At 38.5% G+C, this 25858-nt stretch overlaps 1 protein-coding gene across 6 annotated transcripts in view; it reads left to right on the top strand.

Annotated features, from left to right (window-relative positions):
- CNTN4 (contactin 4) overlaps positions 1-25858 on the top strand; it is a 955661-nt gene that overhangs the window by 697634 nt on the left and 232169 nt on the right. For 5 of the 6 annotated variants that reach the window (XM_057555542.1, XM_057555540.1, XM_007192463.2 and 2 more), the window contains one exon: positions 6440-6535. In XM_057555542.1, coding sequence (XP_057411525.1) covers positions 6440-6535 — 96 coding nt within the window. Of the gene's footprint in view, positions 1-6439; positions 6536-16353; positions 16394-25858 lie in introns of those variants that run through there. The other variant, XM_057555543.1, reaches the window with a different exon arrangement.

Genomic DNA, 25858 nt, shown 5'->3' with positions numbered 1-25858 from the left:
TTTTCATAAGGATATCGATAGCAGTAGCATTAGCCTACAAAAGAAGAAGGTCAAAAGCCATTTCTATAACTGAGTCATTTGTGAAGTGTGTGTACATTAATTTAGGAATACTGATAAGGTCCTTTGTTATCTATACAGAGATCTCCAGGAAAGAGATTGGCTTTTCTTTTCAAAGTCAGACCGCTACCTAGAATCAGATTTTGGTCCCTTACTTTAAACTGCCAACAAATTGGGATATTTAATGTCAGATCTTGAGCATATCTACAGGTTTTTGATTGTTTTGTTTTAGTTAGTTGTTGGAGAGATAAAATGGCTGACACCAATACTTGGAGGAAAAGAGGAACTCAAAAAGTATTTGCTGAAGATTGGCTAAACAAATGGAAAAATTAATGCCATAGGAAAAGCAAGATACTGACAAACATATAATGTATATATATGTATATATTTTTTCCAGTTCCATTTATATCCATTCTATTTTCGTCTGGCATGCAGTGTAAGCTCCTCAAATTTTAAGTACAACGAGTAAATTTATATAATCAGTAAATAATGTTTCATCTTTTATTTCTCTGTTAAAATAACAATATTTTGTATCCTTTATAAAGATACACAGACATCAGTTTTTACTGTTTTATGAAAATGATATTTCCCACCTTAACATTAAAAAGTAATACCTGCTCAGAATATACCATCATAGGAATTTCTTAAGGAAAATTATCTGAATTCAGTATATGTGAGTGTATCTTAATTTTAAGTCACATGAAGAGTACACTGCATGCACTGCAAAGGATAAGGTATCTGGCTTACTTTAGCACCAGTCTAGACTTGAAAACACAGTTAAGACCAGCAAAAGAAGAGGTGTTTTAAGTCTTATCAGCTTATTTTGCCACAGTGAGATTGACCTGACTACTCTACTGTTACTTTATCTGGTGGAAGTTTGGAATCACTAGCTTTGCCCCAGTGAGTCACTTTCTGTAGACTTTCCTGTGGTGCTCAGAAATGATGATAGTGCTAGCATCTACAGACTACTGACTTTGGGCCAGTCATTGTGTTAAGTGCTTTATATTCATGATCTTAATCTCTAAAGAGCCCTATGAGATAGGAATTATTTTCCTGATATTAGAAATGAAGAAACTGAAGTTCAAGGAGAGTACTCACCCATATCATAGTGTACTCACCCACATCGTACAGCTAAAGAGTGAGAGTACCGAGTTTGTGCTCAGGTCCTTCTGACTCCAGAGCCAGTGTGCTAAACCATTAAGTAATTCTTCCTCTTGCTGTATACACTCTCACAGGAAAAACCCATCAGCCATGCCAGTCTCCCTAATGGTTTCTTCCTTCTTGTGTGGAAAGAATGTCAAAAATGTGACTTTGCAACTCGTAAGGTTTTTTTAAAGTTAGACTTATTGTCATTCTGAGTCTCTAGGGTCCAAGAAGCCATGCAGATCCACACATGTACACACTCAAGGAGCAAATGGCAGAGTCAAGACATAATTTTAGATATGCTGCATGATAATTGGTTTTTAAAGTTATGCCCCCCAAATACCTCTTTTTAAAATAAATAGTGCAATCATCAATGTGGAAATTATATTCATAACAAATGTATCACTTGACCATTTTTCCAAGCTGATATTGATTTTTTTTATTGATTGCTTCTTTCAAAATTGAAGGAAGCAGTAACAAAGGCAACTGTCACTGACAGTTTCTTGTTCTAAAGGTCACCCTGTGAGAATTAATAGAATCCAGGTCTACCCAAGTCAGGAAAAAAGGGAATAGGTATTTTTTTAACTTGTAGTAAATAATACATGCATTAAAAATATGTGCATTACTTGCATGGTTTACTGTATCATTTTTCCTCTTTCCTCTTCTCCTGCCCCTCTGTGGATTCTTGACAAAGCACGATGTATGTTACTATCTCATTAACATTTCCTGGCCATTTTAAAGCTGAATTTCTTATGCTCTTCTTCTCTGGCTCCACCCTGTGGATGGCTTTAACTCTTCCTGTTCATAAGTGTGATGGGCAGTCCCTTAACGATGGCCAAAAAAATTACTCTTTCTTATTTACTGTTATTACTTCTCAAAAAATATCTTGGACCCTCGATTTTGTTTTCTTTCGACCCATCCAGGTTTTTTTTATAGACTACCTCATCCCCAGTTCTAAACATTTAATAACTTACCAGACAGTAAATATCTGGAGATTTTCCCCCCTCACTCTCTGATTTACTCTGTGGCCTGAATTCCAAATGTTTTCATATATTAAGGCTTTTATTATTTATCTCATGTTGCAGCTTTAAGACCTTTGTACACTTTTACTCCTCAAGGAATTTAGCTGCTAAAGCACTTCCTCTAAGCTCTCAATGAGCTACACATTCCAAGTACTATAATAGTGTATTTTTTAAAACCTCATGTAAAATTAAAGTGCTAATATTATATTCTACAGAAGAATAAAGGACAGTTGTTTTCACAGAAATATATGATAGGAAAACACATCTGCCAGAAAACTGTGCATTTTTCAGCCCATGATTTCTGGACATATTTATATAAAATGCTGATGAATGAAGTCAACACCAAAATGTATGGTCACTCATTTTTTAAAAAAGTCTACAAGTCACTTTTCAATGAACCATATACAAAGCTGCAGAAAACGTTTTGAGAAACCACAGTACATGGATATTAATTCCTTGTCATATGAGTACATCATTTATTCAAGTACCTTTAGTAACTATCATTTATCCAACTACCTTTAGTAACTAGCTGCATGGAGCTAAAGGGAATACTACCCAAGTGTCATTGTTCAGCTACCTCCCTAACAATGCAGCAATCCTGCTTTTTAATACGGTGGTTTCTGATTGTTTTCTCCTTGTTCCAGTCCATCCTTTGCACCTGATGTTTAAAATCCCCCCATCAAGTGATCACCCGCAAGGAAAAACAAAGGAATAGAAAATTTGGAATCAAATGTACTGACTCATCGAATTGTGCATTGAAATGTGGACTTTCTTACATATTCACTGAAGAGCATAAAATTCATTCAAACTTTTTTTTTTTTTTGGTCCCTAGGATGTGAAGTAACTAGTTTGAATGCCCTTTTTCACTGGCTTCACTAAGTCAGTGAGGAAATGATAGATTCTGGTACTTGATAGTGGTGGGTTTGGAGAGAGGCAGATGAGTTTATATTCTTCTGGTCACTTTCTCAGTGTGTGAAGAAGGTTCTGAACTTCAGTTACATCACCTGAAAATTGGGAATTAAAACTATAATGGAATTAAATGAGATCTGTGTGGAAAGTTGTTAGCACATGGTATGAACTCAATACATTTTGCAAGTAGATCCAATTATTGCTATGAGTGCTACGGTCATGATGACATAACATTATCTATAACGTATTCTAACTTGGAATGCCTGTTGCTACTGATCATTACCTAGTACCAAGTCTTTGGAGATAAAATGACCCTAAATAAGATAATATATATGAGAATATTTCTGGGAAAGGCCTGGCCATATCCAAGTTTCAAAAAAATACCCATTCACACACACATAGTTCTTTAATTTGGAAAATTATCATGCTGCTAGCAATTAGGATCTGAATGGATAATTACATCTGAAAAGACCAATAATGGACATGCAATCTTTTCTCAAACATGTGCATAAATATGGTGGCCTTTGACTAGCCTCTTCACCTCTCTCTAGAGTGCATTTGCTATTCAAAACCCTTTCTTATATGTAATAATAGGGGTATGATTTGCCACTGGATTACATTATTACTCAGTGAACAGAACAAACATATAATAAGCACCAAACTTGTAGCAGGAAAGGCTTTGTGCTTTTAAAATATTACCTCATTTAATCTTTTCCCATCATTCTTATTTCAAAATAAATTATATTTAATTACATCTCGTGTTATTTATGAGAAAATTAAACCTTGCATAATACATGGCAGAGATGATTTTCAAACTCAGATCTGCCCAAATGCAATATTTCTATTCACTATGTAGGTAGGGTTTACCATCCGGAATCTATTTCACTTAACTGCTAAGAATCTTATCGAAATATTTTCTCAAATACCAGATTAATGCAATTTTTCTAACTGTCCAAATCCTGTGGAACTGCATGGACTCATAAACTATAGGGAGATAAACAGGAATGCAGTTTTTAAAACTCAATAAGGACAAGTTAAAAAATCATTGCATATATTTCTCATTTTCTTTCCCATTTCCTAATGCTCTTTCTCTAGTCGGAATCAAGGTGGATTTTGCCTGGATAAGACTTGATCTCTTTTACCCATCAGTTCTTAATTTTTCATGCAACTCTGGAGATTGGATGAGATGTCTGTGCCAAAATTTAGATGACTTATTTTAAGAACCTGTATGCAGAAGCGACAATTTAGAATGATTCAGTGTCATTTTTAGGGATAATGGTTTACAGTATTAATGCCATAATGAAGTTTTTAAAATCTCTAGTTTAATCATTTTCAAAGGCTTCTCAAACCATTTCCTTAAAGACAAGAAAAAATCATGTCCTAACCTGACCTGGTACTCATGGAATAAAAGGAATTTTATTACATCAGAAATATAATAAAAGGGATTTTATTACATCAAAACATCAAATTGTAGTCATGTTTTGTTTTGCACTAAGTACGTGCGTGTCCTCAAGGTGTCGCTCTGCACACCTCAACTTCAACAGTCTTTGGATTCCCATGATTAGGTGTTACCTGTCAGTCCTGCCCACCAAACTCTTGAGTCCCTACCAGGCAGAAGCTTTCTTTTCATAATGTCTGTATCCTGAGCTGGCAGCCAAATTTGTATATGCTGAATTAGTAAAAGCAATAATATATTAGCTTCAAATTTGCCTAATTCTAGAAGAAGCTGGTAATGAAGACATGTATATGTATAAATTATTTCTTTAACATCTTTATTGGAGTATAATTGCTTTACAATGGTGTGTTAGTTTCTGCTTTATAACAAAGTGAATCAGCTATACATATACGTATATCCCCATATCTCCTCCCTCTTGCATCTCCCTCCCTCCCACCCTCCCTATCCCACCCCTCTAGGTGGTCACAAAGCACCGAGCTTATACACACTACCAAATGTAAAATAGATAGCTAGTGGGAAGCAGCCGCATAGCACAGGGAGATCAGCTCAGTGTATAAATTATTTTTAACCCTGTGAGCACTCCCTGAAACCAAGCCTTAGTGTGGAAACATTCCATTTTGTAACTGCAGCAATGCTATCCAGGTTTATTTCCTACCTCCATTACTCCCTGATGTTGTACCCTTTAACAAGTGTTATAGCGTCTCTCTTTTCTAGTCAGTAAAATGAGGATATTAATGGTACTTAACTCATATAATTGTTGTTAGGATCGCTTGAAATAATCACCATAAAATACTTACCAGAATGGCCAAAATGGAGGAAATAGTCAATAAATGTTACTGAACTCTGATGTGCACAGCTACAGGGCTTGCAACCCTACAGAACATACTTGGGTTAGAATAATCCTCAAATCTGGGAACAGGTTATTACATCAAATGTTTCAGACAACAAAAAATGAAATGGCACTTAAAACAATCATTGCTGAGAGGATTTGCATTTGGAAGGATGAAAGAAAAATCTTTTTGAACAATAATGTGTCTGTCACTTTATTAGACATATTTCTTATATTAACTCATTTTTATTGGCAACTGTGTCTTTACTGACTCCAACTGTGATCTTTGGGCTTGTAACGTCTTATCTTTCTAACCAGATTTGACCTCCTTGAGAAAGGGGAACTTTCCTCCAAACAGAACCTTGGAGAGTACCTTATAAGTATTTAAAAATACACAGGAACTTTATAAAACAATTGTGTATGTGTGTCTCTTTACACATTGTATGTAGCGTGTGTGTGTGTGTAGACAGAGATAGTCATATTCTAGGTACGTATAGAGTAACAAACATAATTGCATATAATGGAACGGTTTGTGAAGTAAACAGTTGACTATCAAAAAACATGAATTTACATCCTGATAATGATATTTAATTACAGATAGAAGTTGGGGAGGTCACTTACTCCTTCCAGACATGTGCTACCCAATAAAACTTTCTGCACTGATGTAAATGTTCTCTCTCTCTCTGCTGTCCAGTATGGAAACCAGTAGCTACGTGTGGCTCTTGAGCACTTAAGATGCAGCTAGTGTGACTAAGGAACTGAATTCATACATTTTATTTGATTTTAACTGTTTTTAACTTAAATAGGCACATGTGGCAAGTGGCTACCTTACAGTATAGATATAGAGTCATGGAGGATGGGACAATATCATGCAAGAAGAGGGTAAAGTTGAATTTCCCTGATCTGGGTGCTGTAAAGGCTATTTTTCAGCAGAAGACTATCCTCTTTTGAAGTAGTATTAGTCTTCCATAATGCCTTAGGACTTTAAATTTTAAACTCCTTTTCCTTTATTTCTCCCAACAGACCTTGAAAACTTTAAAACAAGAACGAGAAGCACCGTGTCTGTCCGCCAAGGTCAGGGGATGGTACTGCTGTGCGGCCCACCAGCCCATTCTGGAGGTAACTCTGCACCGAAATGTGCACACGTCACTGGCTGCTATTTTTCTAGCTGATTGTTCACCCTCTTGGCATCAGCAAGGGGGACAATGTCATTTGTAGAGATTCCCAAAGTCCCTCTGTGTCGAGGAAGCATCGTCAGTGCCTCCCATAATTAGGATAGGAAAATATCAGATTGTACAAATGTTCCATCCCCCTGCTGTCTACCTGGCTCAAGGGGAGAGACGCCTGAGTCAATCAAAATCAGAATCCTGTTGCTTGGTAAAGCCACATAGGTAAAACCGCCAGCACTTCTTCCAACTTGATCGTATTAAAAGATGGCCTTGCTTCACTTCATCTCATTGTTGGTCTGGGAAGGGATCAGACCCAGAACCAAAGTCCCTTGACCACAGAATCCAAGATGACTTTGAAAGGACTCATAATGACTAGATCAGTTAGGAATGCATTTGATTGTAAGTCCCTGAAAACCCAGCTAACACTGGCTTCAGTAGACTTGGGTTTGTGTTGTTCTCACACACAAGACTTCCAAACGTATGTGGTATAAAGCTGGCAGCACTTTTGGGGGACATGTTCCAGGACCCAAGCCCTTTCTTTGATCCTTCTCTGAAGTCCTAAACATGGGGCATGGCTAAGGCACCAATGTGCAGTGCAGAAAGGTAGAAATGGGAAGAGGGCAGGGCAAATGTCAGAAGTCTCTTCATTTCGAGTTGCTTTTGTATTATGGAAGGTTTGCTTTGCCCAAGGACTTTTATGTACATTTCATTGATCACTCCAGTGGCAAAAGAGACACAAAAATCAAGTATTTTCTACAGATACATGATGGCCCTAAAAAATCATAATTTTGATAATAAGGGAGAATGCGGAGAGACGATGTGTAGGCAGTTTGCAGTGTCTGCAGAAAGGACTAATGATGACTGTAAGGTGACTCTGATTGCACATACAGAGTTCAGTAGTCTGGAGGTTTAATAGTGAGATTTATTAGGATTTCACTACAGTTTGTGCTGACAAGATTGATAAACTCCATTTGTGGTCACTCTGGCTACAATTTAATTTGATACCTGCTCTCCTTGTTATTACCTTAATTTTTCATTTGGCTTTACACGTGATGGAAAAAGAAAATATTTTAAACTGGGAATTTGAAAACACTATTTTATTTTTGTCCTGTCTTCAGAAGTTTTAACTTTTCCTTCTCACCTAATGCCCCCGCTAACGTTTTTAGCAGGAAATAATAATTAGTAAAACAGCTACATGGCTTGCATTTCAAGCACGGTGAATAGATAAACAGGTGGAAGAGGCAGGCACCCCTCCAAGTCTGGATGGAAGGTATGGAATTGTTAGGGTTTCTGGTGTTTGAGACTGGCAGAGAATCCAGATTAGATTTCAGGAGTTTGTCTTCTGAGAAATGGGTTTATTCTTTAGGACTTAATTTTCTCACCAAGTTAGTATCAGAAGCATTCAATTTGGAGTCCAGGACATGAATTCTGGTCCAGGCTCTATTTCAAATCATTATGTGATATTGGGCTACTATGTTCACATTCTCTATCTCTACTTATCTCTAAAGGAAGAGATTAAAAGAAATCTCTGAGATCCCTTTTAGTTCTATCATTACATAATAATTGCTGAATAAAAACTAAACATATTTATAAACTATATGTGCATTATTGAAGTCCTGTCCTTTATATGAGGAGAGCAATTAACTGGACATCTATTTAGGTTAAAGAGATGTTCACTCACATTAACAGTTCTCTTCTTATTATGAAATTTGATCAAATAAGAAAGGAAGATTTTGCCGATTTCTTCTGCAGGCTACCTTCACAGCATTAATCTTTCATAACATGGCAGCAACTCTGAAAATTAATCTTACAGCATATTGAGAAAAAAATACCCCACTAGTCCCTGGTATAATGATATCTTTGGGAAAGGCAAAGCACAAGAAGCGCTGTTGTGCTGCTCTACAGTGAATGCACCTGAATACTTTCCCCTTCCCACTCAGAAATATATTAAACATTTCTGTAGACATCCCCTGAAATTTGCTTGTCTCCGCTGGCAGCAGTCAGCAGCTCTGAAATCCAGTTCCTTGAGTTGTGCTGACATTCCTGACAGTCTTGATGGTGAAAGACAAGGAAATAAATATTCTCATTATGGGCTCTGTTAGAAACTGTGAGCTCAGTAATACTGTAGGCAAGGCAGGCAAGGCAAGGAAATTTGCGAGAAAACAAGGTGGATATTGAAGGTTATAAGAGAGCATCACAGACATCCATCAGTTTGGGGCAGTGGAGTCAATGATTATCTGATGAAATCTCCCCAGTTACTCAAAACCCTCCAATGCAAACTGTCCAGCAGTGATTCTCTCATTGCTTCTCCAGGCTGTGATCACCTTAAAGCTGGCAGCATCGCCAAGAGCCGCTGGATATACTGAGCGTTTTAAACCCAGCATATGGTATCCCAGTTTCTATTGTAACAGATCATGAAGAGGAAAGGAAATGAGTCAGCCTTTTATTGTATCAGTGGGATACTGGGTAATGGCATGAAATCCATTGTAAGGGATGCTGCATGTCCTATTTCAAAAGCTGTGCAGTGTCAGACCTTCTTAGGGTAACATAGAAATGAGCAGCAATTAATCTACTTTGAAAAGCATTTCCGTCAGCAGGTATTTCCAGTGCTCTACGAATCACCATGCATAGCATCTTTGTCATTTCTTGGTTAATAGGTACAAATTCAGATGTGATGTCGTCGCATAGATTGTACTATTAAATCTTTAACACAAACACCAAAAAATAGAAATCACTATGGATGATGGGGCTCTGGTTGTCTATGATGCTTCCTTAGATTAGAAACAGAGTATCTTGAGATCTAGAATTTTCACCGTGCTTTCCATCAACTCCAGGGTCATTTGGCAGCAGGAATTCGTGATCTTCAACCACTCGTTAAATAGGAACAGAAGTGAGGTACTTTGAGATTCTTCCTCCTAGCTTACTTAAAACTGACAGCTTATTCACCGGTGAAATCCCCATGAACTGTTCACCAAGGGATGTTTTTGTTTCCACCTTCCTTTTATATGTCACCCAGATCCTTGCTACTCAAAATGTGGTCCCTGGACCTGAAGTATCTACCTCACCTGGAAGATTGTTAAAAAGACAGAGTGTTGGGCGCCACACAGGGCCTACTGTATCAGAATTCAAATTTTAACAAGATCTCCAAGTGATTCATGTGCACATTAAAGTTTGAAAAGCCCTGAGCTTCACCTATGCTCCCCCCACACTCCGCACCTCTGGCTAGAGGTGTGCAGGAAGCGGAAGCATCACCAGGGCAGCATGTTAGAGCCACAGGTGCCCGGCCTTTGCCCACGGATATTCTGATTCCATAAACCCAGGGCAGGGTCCCCAAAACTGTTGTTCCAGTTGACTGGAACAGATTGAGGCAGCACCAGATTGAAGATCCACCCACTTTGATCACCTTCTACAAAACCAGCCCAGGTTCACCCTGCTGAGGTGGAGTACTTTGATTTCCACATCAAACCCAAGCAGAAGTGTTAAACATTTTTTATGTCCAATTCGTACTTAAAAGAATTTAAAATAAAATATAATCACTTCAGGCTTTCCTATATTTTTGTCATTGTTGTTAAGAGAGGTGAACAACTAAGAAAAGACTGGCTTTTTCTCAGGTATTCCCATGAAGAGGTAGCATTTTACATTTGGACCGCTCTTACTACATCGTTGTTAGAGAAAGTATGCCTTCCTAGAGTATAAAAAAAGAAAGGCACATGATTCTGATTCTGAGATTATTTTCGTTGTTATGAGTTATAGAGAAACTAGCTATAATTGTCGTCGTTGGATGCTTTTATGCTGAACACATCCCCGTTAAACTTAGATCTCATTCGCACAGCACCAAACTCAGGGACCTTATAACAGCATCTGTAGAGTTCCTTATGGTGTTTATAATCTTTAGTTTACCTTATATTATCTTTGGATCCTTACAATAATCCTATAAGAAATGAGGACATGTGTTTCGTAGATAAGAAAGTCAGGGCTTCCCTGGTGGCGCAGTGGTTGAGAATCTGCCTGCTAATGCAGGAGACACGGGTTCGAGCCCTGGTCTGGGAGGATCCCACATGCCGCGGAGCGGCTGGGCCCGTGAGCCACGGCTGCTGAGCCTGCGCTTCTGGAACCTGTGCCCCGCGACGGGAGGGGCCGCGATAGTGAAAGGCCCGCGCACCGCGATGAAGAGCGGTCCCCGCACCGCGATGAAGAGTGGCCCCCACTTGCCGCAACTGGAGAAAGCCCTCGCACGAACCAAAGACCCAGCACAGCCAAAAATAAATAAATAAATAAATAAATAAATAAATAAATAAATAAAATTTAAAAAAAAAAAAAAAAAAAAGAAAGTCAAAGCAAAGAGATAAAGTGAGGTCACACGTTAATCAATGGCAGGTCTAGGAGTTACCTTTGCGTAGAATGTGCCCCATTTTTTTTTATAGTCAGGAGACAACCGTACAACTAGTTTTTTGTACTCTGTATGCATTAGTTCTTTGGGTGCCGTCCCATATCAATTCAATCTGAATTTTTTTTGAGATTGGTTCCTTTGACATCATTCATAGTTTTAAAAGCACTCCCGGTGATTCGAATATGTAGCCAGGGTGGAAAACTTGTGTGTCTGCCCTACAAAATCAAGTCGGTCTTGTCCCAGCAAAAGCTTTCTATTTGCAAATATCTCCAGGGGCCCAGAAATTTGATTTGATCTAGACATATCATGAATATTATAGTCTTAAAAAAATCCATCACGCCCTCCCACAGCATGGTTATTTCAGCTGGATGTTTTGTCTTTGCTGTAGGACAGAGGTAAGAGCATGGAACTAGGACACCCACATTCTAATCCTAGTGCTGCTGTTAACTTCCTTGAGCCAATTTCGTAACTTCTCTGAGCCCTATTCTTTTTCTATCTCCCCACACGTACTCAGCTTCCGGCATCAAGATGTCACCTTCAGAATCCGGCTCACCCAGTTTCTTAATTAGTCCAAACTATGCTGACAGGTCACTGGGCCACAACTAATCTTGCTATGCTAAAATGAGCATCCTTTATGCCCAGAATAATCTTCAAGACATCTACATTCTAGTCAAGAATGTATAATGAGTAAGGCAGGGAGTGCCTAATTCCCCTCTCCATGCCTTATTCCCATGCCTGCCCCAAACTGCCCCAAACTGCTTAGCAATTTTATATAACTTTAGATTTTCAGGGGCATCCGTATTAGCTCCAGATACCAACCCATTCCACTGCAGTCCAGACAGCTTAGCTCTTGGCCTTCATGTTTCACCCAAAGGTACATGCAGATTCCATTTTAATCTGGCTCCAAACCTCAAACCATAACACACTATCCTTTGGATTCTGAGTATTGCAACCTCCAGGTAGTCTAGTTACCAGGCCCCGCCTACCATATCAGACACCTTTGGATACTGACATCTTCCTGGCTAGGTTCTAATTTTCTCACTCTGTTGATTAGACAACTGACCACCTTCCTCAGGAGGCAGTCCCTCCACTTCCAACTTAGTCCTCTACTTTCTCTCACCGAGATTTCAGGCTCTCCTTCTCCATATCTTGGTTCCCAGCATAACTCTCAAACCCTCACACAGCGTCATGCCAGCCAAATGGAATTTATCTTTGTCCTTTAAATCTCTCCAGTGTGTTGCAAGGATTAGAGACATAATAAATGTGGCACCAGTTTGCAAAATTCAAACATCCAAACATTCCTGGTTTTATTAATTAGGCCTGGTTTGATTTTTTCATTTGCCGAAGCTTGGAATTAAAATTAAATCAGAAAATCGCTTGTCTTTGAAGACATATTATGATTCTTGATTTACATTCCTGTAACAAATTTTATGTAGGCAAATATTTTTCAGATATATCTTCCAAGAGATTCATCTGGAATATGCATCTATTATTAACATAAACTCATCATGCTCTGGCATTGTGGCTTTATTAAAATGCTGATTTAGCCATTCTTCTAACATTTGAAAATTGCTCTTAAAGACTCAGCATGACAGTTGAGATGAACTCTGCCAAACATCTTCTCAGAGGCCAAGCCCCACGTAATTCTTTATGTTTGCATGTTACATTAGTGTGCACAGTATGTGCCTGGGCTCCATTCATTTCCTTAGAAGAAGCAAAGCATTAAGTGGGCCTCAGAGGAGCTAAAGGTTTTAAAATATTGCGGAGTGTTTTTTAATAGACTAGGGAACATAATCTTCAGCTTATTTTGTATGGCAATTTCTTTTTTAATTTATTTATTTTATTTATTTATGTTCGGCTGTGTTGGGTCTTCGTTGCTGCGCGCGGGCTTTTCTCTAGTTGTGGCGAGCGGGGGCTCCTCTTCGTTGCGGTGCACGGGCTTCGCACTGTGGTGGCTTCTCTTGTTGCAGAGCACGGGCTCTAGGTCCCCGGGCTTCAGGAGTTGGGCTCTGGAGCGCAGGCTCAGTAGTTGTGGCGCACGGGCTTAGTTGCTCCGCAGCATGTGGGATCTTCCCGGACCAGGGCTCGAACCCGTGTCCCCTGCATCAGCAGGCAGATTCTTAACCACTGCGCCACCAGGGAAGCCCTGGCAATTTTTAAAAAGCAAAATTTGAAAATTTTAGATGGTTATAAGATTAACAGTCACTTAATTGTCATGAAAAGCTATAAGAAGAGTCCCTTTCTAAGTGTGGTACCAACCTCCTTTTCTGGTTATAGTGGGGACATGGTTGAGCGTGCACATCAGGACGAAGGGCCGGCATTGCACTTGAGTCATCTCGTTCTGTGTGTGTGTGTGGAGTGAGGGAAGGTGCCCAAAAATAGACTCAGTTTTTAAGACACTTAAATAACAAGTGATAAATTATGTTCTTAGGATCTTGAGTCCTTATTGTTTGGTCACCACTGAAATAGCTGCCCTTTGATGCCCATTTCATGTCACCTGAGAAGCGACTTACCTGAGAGATGCCCTATCTCCTGCAAATAAATTTTAGAACCACAGATGTTCAATAAGTTAAGAGTGACCTTGTTGGAGATCAGTGATTGAGAAGAGGTTTTCTGGATGTGGGATCCTGGGAAATAATGTTTAAAATGCTGGTTGGAGCAGCATTGAAATAATACTGCTGTTCTAGTCTTCAAGAATATTACGGATCAAACTCTGGTAAACCAACTTGAATAATATTATTTCTATGGAAAATGCATTCTGAGTTCCACTTCTAAGCCCAAAACATTATATATTCATTTGAATACACATCTATTGAAATTCAGTGAGGAGAGGTTAATATTTAGTTAGTGATAGGTTCATCAACACCATAGTACTAGGTGCTTTTTTTTAAATCTTGTTTTAAATATTCTTAAGGCAATCCTGTTTGATGCTCCTTGACTCTGCCATGTTCCTTTGAAAAATACAAACCTGGATTCTTTTATCTGAAAGTTATTGAGCCAGTTCCTCCCTTTTTTCTTTTCCCACTTTGCTAACCAGCGGAGGTTATAGCACACAAGTGATCTAATCAGCGTAGAGTAATGTGAAACAGTTTGGAAGATGATGCTTTTCTCCGTTCATTAAACCTCCCTTTTTTCACCAACTGAGAAAAAAAAAAAAAAGCCACATTGATCAGGGACTACTTGTTATAAAATTGTCTAACCTAAATGGCCTGGTGGAGTGTTTCATGTTTGGGAGGAGAGGCCACTAAGATTTTTTGTCCTTACCACACCCGATACAGGCTCCATTTCTCTCAGCCATGAGATGACGTAGCTCAAAGAAGGAATCAACAAGGGAAGCAAAAGAGAGAAATCAGGCTCCACATTTCTAGAAGAATGGTGAGCTTCTCCATCACTAGATGTGACAAGAAGAACTGAGATGAATATTTCTGATGTCGGTTATCTCCAGAATTGGTTAAGCATGTTCTGTGATGCTACCAACATACTTTTTGCCTTTGAATTTTCCTGTCAGCTCTTTAAAACAATCTGAAGATTTCATGACGTTACTTTTGAATGCCTAGATGTCAACAACTATATACTTATGAGTAGAAGAAATGAGTTTGTATAGACAGCAAGCATTCCCTGGTCATAGAATAATTCTGAGCCCCCAGTTTCTTAACCTGTATAGAGAATTGCTGGTCTGTTTTCAAAGAAAAGTTCCCCAGGAGTGGTAGTTGTATACTTTCTACCTTCATTCCCCTTTCAGTTCTAGTAAGAGAGATGTTTAAGCTGTTTTTGCATCTATAGCAAGTCCCAGGCTGTAGCACTTAGAAATAGACTTAGCTACTTAATAGCAGTTAATTAAATTTCTTAGTGTTCAGTAGCCTAAAGAGGATCATTTAGTTTAGAAAAAAAAAATTAGCAGAAATACATTTCAAGAATTTTCTTCTATCTCTTCTTTTTTCCATCTTTGCTTTTATGTAGATGTTTCCATGTTCTTTATTTGGCTGAGACCAAGGATTTTAGTAAATTAATGATGGCCCTAATTACCCAGCTTCTCTCCTGATAGGTACTCTGTACTTAATTTAATGATAGGCACTATATTTGTAGATTTAAATTCAAGTTGGGAAGGTCTCTATTTTCTTTTCAAACATTAAAAAAAAAAAAAATCAAAGTGATTATCTCCAGGTTTGATCCTTAGAACTGGAGGACCACTGATCCGTCAGAGTGAGGGTCAGACACATTAGCACCAAAAGGAAATGGCATTTGGAAAGTGAGATTTGATCCATAAAAGCGAAATGATCTACAAACTGTGATCATTCAACAAAGCTCAGCTGCATGCAGAGTTCCCTTTTGGAGTTGTCCTGTCCCAGAAAGCAGTGAGGGATGATGTTATGTGGAAACCCAGGTGCTAGTTGGGAGGTGAAGAGTCCGGAGATGTGAAAAACACATTACATACCCAGTTAAGAGTGCTACCAGCGGTGTACCAGCCAGAGCAGAACAAATGATCAACAGTGATCTTTCAACAACATGAACCTGGCTGAGCATTTCATAAATAATCCAGTGGATAATCACTGCAGGATATATGGCAAGCATTCTTGTTTTAATGCCCACTGGAAATATGAATCTCATCTTTTCAGGTGAAAAAGAAATGAGCAGCCCTTTGGATACATTTTCAGCAACAAATCGGTGTTTTGTCAGGTCAGTACCTCATGATGTTACATTGAATTAAGCAGGATAATGGTGCAGTACATAGAATGAGGAAATGCTGGTTGAGTCCTGGAAATTTGGAAATAGACTCAGGTTGGGAGATCAGAAATTGAAGTCTCAAAAGTGGAATATTCACCACTGTCAGGGATCTTGATCCTCTGAGTGTGACGGCACAAATAAGTTGGCGGGCTTCCCTGGTGGCACAGTGGTTAAGAAATCCACCTGCCAATGCAGTGGACACGGGTTCAAGCCCTGGTCTGGGAAGATCCCACGTGCCGCAGAGCAGCTAAGCCCGTGCACCACAACTACTGAGCCTGCGCTCTAGAGCCTGTGAGCCACAGCTGCTGAGCTGACATGCCACAACTACTGAAGCCCGCACGCCTAGAGCCCATGCTCGGCAACAAGAGAAGCCAGCGCAATGAGAAGCCCATGCACTGCAACGAAGAGTAGCCCCCGCTCGCTGCAAATGAAGAAAGCCCGCGTGCAGCAACGAAAACCAAAGCAGCCGAAAATAAATAAATAAAATAAATAATTTTTTAAAAAAATCTTAAAAAAAAAAAAAAGTTGGCCATTTTTCTGATATATTTTTTAACTCATTCAGTTTAGTTTTCAGACATTTAAGAAGAAAATACCTGGAGTTGGCCAAATCACAGACCAGACAACACTATGCATTTGGACAAGTAAAGTTCACTTTTATAGACAAAGGAATAGATGGTGGCATTTTGTCTAAAGGTAGGATTATAGCTTCTGATTTAAAAGGAAATGACTTAATGAAGTCGCTTGTTCATCAAGGACAAACAGTATGGATGAAAAATTCTTTGACGCATCATGCTTATCTGAGTTAACTATATTCGCTAACGATTTTGGCATTTGAGACATATAGAATAAACACAAATTTTCACATGAAGTAGTAATCCTTTCACAGAGAGACCAACTCGGCCTACATTATGAACTAAAAGAAATGTCACATCTTTAGTGCAGCGGCTGGTTGGGAGAATGTTCATCATATTTTAGGTGGGTCCTGGCTGCTGATGAAACAGTGGGCAGCCGTATCGTATCGAGCCAAGAAAGCTCCTCCCATTTCTAACTGCAACACACCCTGTTTTTCTCCCATCAGCTAGTCACAGGTTAACACATTATCACCATCGTCACCATCAAAATTAACCCCTGGGAAGCAGTTGTGTTATAACGACACTCCGCAGGAATTCATAGATCCATATGGCGGGCACAGCTGGAAAGATAGTTGCAGTTGCTAATGTAGTGTCTCAGAAATGTCCAAAGAATCTCTACTTTGTGAAGTAATTTGGAATTTGTACACTTCCTTTTTCCCTCAAACCAGCACATACAATAGGAAACACCTGGGAAATGCCAAAATACTTCAGTTTTATAGGTGTTTGAAGCCCCAGTTCTTATCATTTCATGCAAACTCAGGTTTGCCTTTTGAGAAGATAAATGGGATTTTCAGAATAAATTGTAGCTGATTTAAGTATCATGTATTTCTTCCCTTTGTGGTTCTCACTTACTGCAAAATGAGGCCGGTATGACACACCTCTGAAATCAACACCTAACTATAACAAAGACATCCCTACACCTTCTCTATAAGTGTTGCTGCCTTTTGAATTTGTTCCGTATATTGCAAGCCAGCATTACTTCTCAATGTGCAGTTCCAGGTTACTTCAGTGAAACTGTTGTGATGAATGAGATTTATGATTGGGTCCCAGTGGAGTATGTAAATCAGGATATTGAGGTTGAGGAGAATAGATTATTTTTTAAAAGTGAAAGCATCGAACTTTGGCAGAACCTCTCAGATGTCAGGGGTTTAGTAGACATGGCAGATATAGGAGTGAACAAAAACAGAGTGGTTCCTCTTACCATGGGACCTACAGGTCTGCTGGGGAGTAAGAGGGTAATCAGAAAATCACACTGGGACGTGTGCTTTTGGTTGTGAGGTGGGAGAAGAATAGGGTTCAATGATCTGATCATGTAGAATAGAAGGACATGATGTAGTCTGGGAGAAGGCTTCTCTGAAGAAGTAGCTCTGGAGCTTAGATTTTGAAGGATGAAAGAAGGAATAGTATTACAGATGGAACAGGGCATAAGTCTGGGAGGTTGCCTGCCAGGAGAGAAAGGCAGTGTGGTGGGACCTCCAGAGCCGCAGGGAGAGTAGGATAAGTCTCAGGTTGAGATACAGGCAGAAACTAGGGTCAGATGTGGTGGTAATGATTTGGGTGTTTTTCCAGAAAGAAGTTAGGAATTGCTAAAGATTTTTTTAAGTAGCATCGTGAGATAGGTTATAAGTTAGAGTGGAAGGCAGTTTTAAAATGGGTTCTTGGAAGCCAAGGCTGATTTATTATTACCCAGCTTTCTATGAAAAACAAAGAAAGAAGCAATGTTCTAATCAGACTAGAAACAGAGGGTAACCATCAAAAATTTCCTTGAACAATTACCTGTAATTGTAGCACAGGTCAAGTTGAGAAGTGACCATCTGACAGTCTTAGTCTGTTCAGGCTACTACAAAATACCACAGCCTAGGTGGCTTATATACAACAGACATTTATTTCCACAGTTCTGGAGGCTGGAAGTCTGAGATCAGGGTGCCGGCATGATCAGGTCAGGGCTCTCTTCTTGGTTTATTACAAGCACGTTTTCACTGTGTCCTCACATGGTGGAAGGAACATGGCAGCTCTGTGGGATCTCTTTTACAGGAGCACTAATCTCATTCAGGAGGGCGCTCCCCCATGACCTCATCACCTCCCAAAGGCCCCACCTACTAATACCATCACCTTTATCGTTTAGGATTTCAAAATATGAATTCTGGGGGGGACACAAACATTCAGGCTAGAGTAAAGACTAATAACTAAAGAACTAAATTGACAACACAGAAGATAGAGAGGATATCTTTAAAAGCTTTCAGCAGTAGCCGCAATAGCCGCTTTGTATCTCTCTGTGAAATACACATTAAATCTGGACACCTATTTAAAAAATTAGGTGTTCGCTTGTTATAAAGGAAACATTTTTCTAAGGAATCCAGAGGAAATGTTCTACCATACTTAACAACACACACATACATGCCATACACCATCTTTCCTGGCTGAAAAATTACTAGGAAATTAACAATTCTAGCTAACACTTTATAGGGAAAGAGGCTAACATGGCATATTGGGTGTGGACATAGCAAAAGGGTGATATCACTTTACTCTGAAGGTGGAAACTGAAGCAATAGAAAGTTCCATCTGAGTTCCTCAGATAGGAATTCTGGAAGCTGCCCCCCCCCACACTTTTGGAGGAATAAAGGGATACACCCATTTTTGATTAGTGAAGCTAAGACCTGGATAGAATTACAACCAATGTTAATAGACAAAGTTAAAAAAAACCTACTCCATCATGGTGACCTAAGAAAATATTCAGTGTTAAAAGAGGGGAGGGGTGGAAGGGGGGAAGTGTCAGCTATTGCCTGAGGATGCAAAACAAAACAAACACCAGAAATGCATGTGAAAGAGATGTCTTAAGAAAATACAATAAAATTAAAAGATGCATCTCTGTTGTGCCTTCTGTCAAGCACAAGAAACCATGGAATCTGTGAAACAAAGATGCTCATGTGAAGAGAGACCTAACTCTGATACTAACTGGGGTTTAAAGGGAGCTAACAAAAATTAGTAATGAAAGAATTAAAATCTGCAATGCAGACTCAGTAAAAAGCCAAATGAACATTGTAGAAAATTGAATTAGTGATAAGCATGACTAACTAAAGTTGTTTTGTTTTGTTTTTTAATATGTAAAAGGAAAGAATAATGATCAGGAAGCTTTGTAAATATGGCAATTAGGGAGTAAAGATCTAATCTATGTACAATCTATGTAATTGATAAAGATATTTGACCAGTATATATGTGTATACCATTTTGTTTTATATCATGACACACTTATTGTACTTTCTCCTCTTTGAGAGGGAGCCAAAAGGTATTCTTTATTTTAATAATTAATGGAAATAGAGATCTAGGTAGATATAAAAACAAAATGTGTACCTTCCAAGTTGCTGGAGACAGGTCAAAGAAATAGTAATCTATTAAAGCAAAGGCCAAAAGGAAAAATGAGAAAAACAGCATAAATAAAAAATACAGAAAAAAGATGACAGATATAAGAATATATGACTTGTGGCAGAAAATATAGAGGTATAATTTCTATATTTAATGAGAGCATACAATTGAATTAAAAATCTGTGTGATCTAACCAAAGTATGATGGCATTTATTTCAAATAAAATATTCTCTATAAAGTAGACTTTAAAAGAAAAGAGGGTAGAATTATTAGTTTAGGAGCAATTATTATTCATATGCAAAAACAGTAAATTGGCAAAAGATACTTTTTATTATTGAATACACAAACCTCAAGGAAGGCATTCCAATTTTATTCTTTTAAACATCGCAAAACATAGGGTCAAAATTTATAATACTCAACATTTGGAAATACAAGGAGAAATTACTAAAGTACGTTTGTGATGTAACTTGATAGTTAAGTAAATAGAAATAATGATACAAAACTTTGAATAATGTGATAATACAATATGTATTTATGTACTTCCTTTTCTGGTGCCCATATACTGCTTATTTTAATTGGTTATGTATTAAGCCAAAAAAAAGAAAGGGTTCAACAAGTTGAAATTGTACAGATCAGGCCTTATTTTCTGCCATATTGTAGTTACGCTAGAAATTAGCTATAGATCAGTTTTACACAATGACAACAACCACAATTTTTTTTTTAAATCAACTCATGTAAATTTCAAGTCTGCTTTCTAGTATCCCCTTGGTTGAAACAGAAATAAAAACCATAATTTATAGATGTTTCAAAATTGAAGGAATGAAAACAGATCTACGCTTAATGAAATTTATGAAAAGTTTACTCTGAAGCAAGTCAGTAACCTTAAATTCATTATTAAGCAAGGAATTCTGGAAATCAAGATCAGTAAACTAAGTATTCACCTCATGAAGTTAAAAAAGAACATGAAACAAACCTCAGGGAAACAGAAGGAAGACAAAGGTTGAAATTGGTGGATGAGAAAATGGAAACAGTACACAGGAGACAGCACAGAGGAGTTTTGATAGACAAAAGAAAAGATAAATACAAGTGTATTCCTCTTCAAATATAATCAAGAACAAATAAGAGGAGTACAAATACAGTCAGCCCTCTGTATCCACTGGTTCCACATCCTCGAATTCAACCAACCAAGGCTCGAAAATATTCATGGAAAAAAATTCCAGAAAGTTCCAAAAAACAAAACTTGAATTGGTTGCTTGCTGGCAATTGTTTATATAGCATTTACCTGTGTATAGAACTAATTATGTAGCATTTACCTTGTATTAGGTATTATAAGTAATCTGGAGATGATTTTAAATTCACGGGATGATGTACATAGATTATATGTGAATACTACAGCATTTTATATAAGGGACTCGAGCATCCACGGATTTCCTTGATATCCAAGGGGGGATCCTGGAACTAGTTCCTCACAGATGGTAAGCTAAGGGATGACTATATACAAAATTAGAAATTAAAAAGAGCATATAATTTTGTATATAAGATTTAAAATCATAAGAGAAAACTAGGTACAACCCTATGATCACTTGAACATCTGGAAGAAATGAACAATCTGCTGAGAGTATATAAACAACAAAATGGAACCAAGAAAATATAGAAAATCTGAATAGATTAATTATTATGGGAAGCATTCAAAGTTGTCAGGAATTACTTTCTCCAAGTACTCTGGCCTATACATTTTACAAAGAAACTCCTTCAAAATTTTAAGGTAATTCCCTTGCCAAATAATGTGTTTCAGAGCAAAAGACAAGCTGTCAGTTCATTTTATGAAATGGGTATAACACTGGGACTAAAACCTGACACACAGCAAAAGGGGGAGGTAGCCTCACTTATGAATGTTAGTAACACTTATATAATGGATAATATATTTCAGGCACTGTTTTAAAAGCTTTACATAAATTAACTAATGTAATTCTTACTACAACCTGATGATATAATTGCCTTATACAGCCATTTTATAGATGGCAAAATCCCTGAGACATTGTTTAAGTCAATAGGAAGTTCCTCAACACCTTATGAACAACCATTTTTGGATATGTATATAAAAGGAGCAAAAAGTTTTAAAAGTACAGATGACCCAAAAAGAGTTTTGCTTAAATTCTTCACATATTCCAAATTTAAAATACAAAAAGTTATAAAAGAAAAATATAATGACTTGTAGCAAGATACTTCTATGTCCTGTTAAATTATAGCCAATACCCAGAGAGAGTATAGAGACAAGAATGAAACAATGTTGATAATTATTGAAGCTGGGTGATACAAGAGGGTTCCTTATCTCTACTTTTGTAATTGGTGTGTGTCTGAAATTTTCCATAACAAAAAATTTAAAAATACAAGTATGTGGTTGGATTTAGTGATCTCCAAGGTTGCTTCCAGCTCAGATTTTAGATGATCCTCCATTGTTAATTACTTCCTTCTCCACAGAAGTATTTTTGTATCAGCCTTTGAGGCAAGAAGATGTTTGCATTGCATGGAGGAGTTTCTACGATGTGCAGACATATAGCTATTTTATTACTTATTTTCCTTTTGAAAATCACTCTGGTTATTAATAGCTGTCCTTGCTACCCTGCCTTGAGAGATGGTTATCACTAAAAATGCCTGGGTTGGCAGTAATATGCTTTGCTTCTGCCTGGAGCTGTTTTGAATCTCCAGCGGCAGACCTTCACTGTGTTACTGGGGCAAATGTGCAGTGTTGTGCATTAAATCTGCACTGATCAATGCTCAGATGATTTGACTTTCTGCAGGGAATGAAAAAAATAAACACCCCCATTCCCAAATGGCACTGTAGCCTAGTTAAGAGAATTGCTTGCAGGGGAGTACATTATGCTAAGAGGACTAGTTCATTTTCAGGTCAGAAAACTTTAAATTCAAGTTGACATAGCTTCTCTTTTTATTTCCATACTCATCTCAGCTGGGGAAATGCGGCGTTTGCCACTAAAAATCAACCAGTGAAATATGGCAGAGGTGGGGGGACGGGGAGGCAGTGGTCCAAAGCCTGAAAGTGGCTGTGATCTGAAATATGTCATGGTTTATTTTGTAGCAGACACCATACCAAATTTGCTTTCCACTGGTAGACCTTCTCCTTTCATTTTCCACAAAATCCCATGTACCCAGCAGCAATCTTTAACAGCAAAAATGCAATCCACACTAGTTATTTCGTGATGTACCAGCATTCCAGACAGTTCATAAGCAATTAAGGATCAAGTCTGAATTAAACCCAGAGGTTCAGGGCTGAGGATGTTAGGGTAAAGCAGAGAATGATGTTCAGCCAGTTTTCTGACCATGAGCGGCTTCCTTCAATAAACCTCATGTTAGGTGCTCCCCCCTTAAGCACCAAGTGTGACTTCTGCTTTTATGTCAAGGTAGATCCATAAAGTTTAAGGTGTAGAAATTTCCATGTAGCTATTGTAGGGGAGGAAAACTTTTCCTCTCTTTCCTCTAGGTTCTTTGGCTGGTAATAATTAAATTGGCCTAAGACAGATTAACAAGGGAAAAAAAATTTAATTTTGTGTGTACAGGAGCTCATGCGAATATGAGACTCCAAGAAGTGACCAAAGCAAGGAGTTTTTATACTTTTTAGACAAAGGATCAATAAACTTGTGAAGAATTGACAAGACAAAGAAGTTTGGGCCTAGGGTAGTAACTTAGTGAAGAAGTAACAAAGTTGGTTAAATACATCCTTCTTGGCCCTGAATTCCCTATCTCTGGTGATAAGGGATGATCTCTACCTTTGGTACAGGGAGGGTGCCTTTCACGTGGGAGATTTATTTCCTGCTTTCAGGAGGACAAAGGAGGGTCAGAGTGTCTTGCTTGCACGGACGGTTTCTTAAGTAACTTTAATTCCAAGTAATCAATATGCCAGCATGACACACTTTGAGGTGACGTATTCTGTTCTCCTTCACTATACTAAAATTTTCAGGTTGAGAATGAATGGGCTCATTAAAAGACAGAGCTGGCTAAGACTAAAAGTAATCCTCCCTAATCCTAGCTTTAACAGCTTTCATCTTTGCTGTGAACAAGTGTCGTTAAAATGAGTTACAAGCACATGAAAGTGCTCTTCTGGACACCCTTTCACATACAGTCCTCTTCTAACAGAAGCTGGGAGACGGTCCAGGATTAATTAATTAAGAGTCAGTTGGCTTTTATAGGTAGTACGAGAAATATTAAAGTTGTAAAGGTTTCTATTGACAGACTAGTAGGATCTATTTGCCGTTCAGACCCTATGCCTTGTAAGAAAAAAATTAAGAAGAATTTGGGGCGTTGACCCTGGGATGTGTAATTTATGCATGGCTCTTGTAAGCTGTTACCTCTTAATCACTCAGGAGCCCCAGCTCTTGAAGCAGACTAATGATCCCCTGCTGACTACCCCGCTCTGCTTGCATTGCTGCCTTCAACACATCTGTCAGCACCACTTCCCAGGGGGACTCTCTGAAAGTTGGAAAGTCTGACATCCATACATTAACTACCCTGTGACTTTCTCCATGAATAATGGACTGGCCCGCCGCCGTAAGCTGTGAGTTTCCTCCCCAACACCAACTGCTTTTCCTTTTATGTGCCGCTATGCTTGTCATCAGAGAGATGGCCAGAGAAAAGACATCTGGCATCTGTAACTCATAGGGGGTTCATAAAAACTAAAGCAGGTAGATTGTTCTCTCAAATGAAGTTCCTGAAAATACTGAATGATGAATGTCGTGCTAATGGTCTCCTTCCTCTAGCTTGGTGACAGCCTGTAACCTGTTAAAAAAAAAAAAAAAGGAAAGAAAAACACCCTACACCCACAGTGACACACACATTCTAAATTTTATTTAAAAGATGTATTTCTAATTGTTAGGTTGAATCCTTGGAGATAGAGCCCAATTATTTTGAAAACATTATTTCTTTCCATGTCTGCTACGGAATTGTCCTAGGATATGACAGATAAATATGTTGTGAAGACGTCTTCTCCAATTAATTGTTAAAAAAGAATTCTCTGAAGTAAGTCAAAATTGCCGGTAGGATTTTGGATGGAGTGTTTATTAATTCACCTTAGATGCAGGTAAAAACTAGGGGCTGGAAAGAGAAAATTGAGAACCCACTGGGCCAGGATGGCAGGTCTTTGCTTTTCTGCAGAAAACACAAGAAAGAACAAAGGGGTGATCAAAACAGAAATATGTTAGACTCCTGTAGGTGAGTGATTTTTATTTCTCTAAAGCTCATAAATATTGAGAGGTTCAGTGCTTCCCTTGACAGGTTACTTGTCAAGTTACTGTAGGAAGAAATTACCCCACCCAGAATCTAGAACTGGGCTCGCAAACTTTCAGAGGTCACACTGAAACTGAATTAGAGCAAGCCAGATGTAAGATGATAGGGAATGGTGAAGACTCTGGTGAACTAGAGAGCATACATTTCATCAAAAAGGGACACCTGGTTATATCTACAGTTCACCCAAGAGAGTGTTCATGGGCTGGACTAGACAATTGAAATGACATGATCACTGTGGATCACACTTAGCAACAGATACTTAAGGGCAGGACCCAGGACTTGCCAGCAGAGCTGTGCCAGACCCTTCTCTTCACTGGGGGTCCTGGAATAGTCCAAACACATATCTCCAGGGAGGTTTTTAAAAATTATTTCTTTTCCAAGTGATATTTTAAGAGCAAACAATTAAGAATCAGTTAAGTGTGGAGCCTCCTGACTTAGAAGGCCCATGTCTTAAAAAGATATCTTGTAACATTTCTATTGGCAGGTCTTCCAAAGTTCTGCAGAGGAACAAGCCCCGTGGTGAAAATCATCACAGGCAGGGAAGCCCAACACCAGATATGTATGAATAGTTCATTTGCATTCCTCCCAGCCAGATGCAAGGTGCCAATCCTGGGTCACTTTTACCATAACAACGTTGCCTGGTCACACGACTGACATTTCACCTTCATCAGGTTTCTGGGGTCACAAGCCAGAAAGTTAACCCGAGATAAATTTGTCCATAGAGAAGAAGAAAGGGTTTTAACGCTGAACCCACTGCTGGCATATGGGAGTGTGGACTCAGGTCTTTCTTTTTCTTTTCCTTTTTTCCTCCTCCTCTTCTACCCCCTCCTCCTCAGTCTCTTTCCTTTTCTTCTTCGTTTAAAAA

The sequence above is a fragment of the Balaenoptera acutorostrata genome, chromosome 10 (assembly GCF_949987535.1).
Source record: "Balaenoptera acutorostrata chromosome 10, mBalAcu1.1, whole genome shotgun sequence".
Classification (NCBI taxonomy): Eukaryota; Metazoa; Chordata; class Mammalia; order Artiodactyla; family Balaenopteridae; genus Balaenoptera; species Balaenoptera acutorostrata.
The sequence above is the reverse complement of the archived record's forward strand: the minus strand, read 5'-3'. Positions and strand labels throughout refer to the sequence as shown.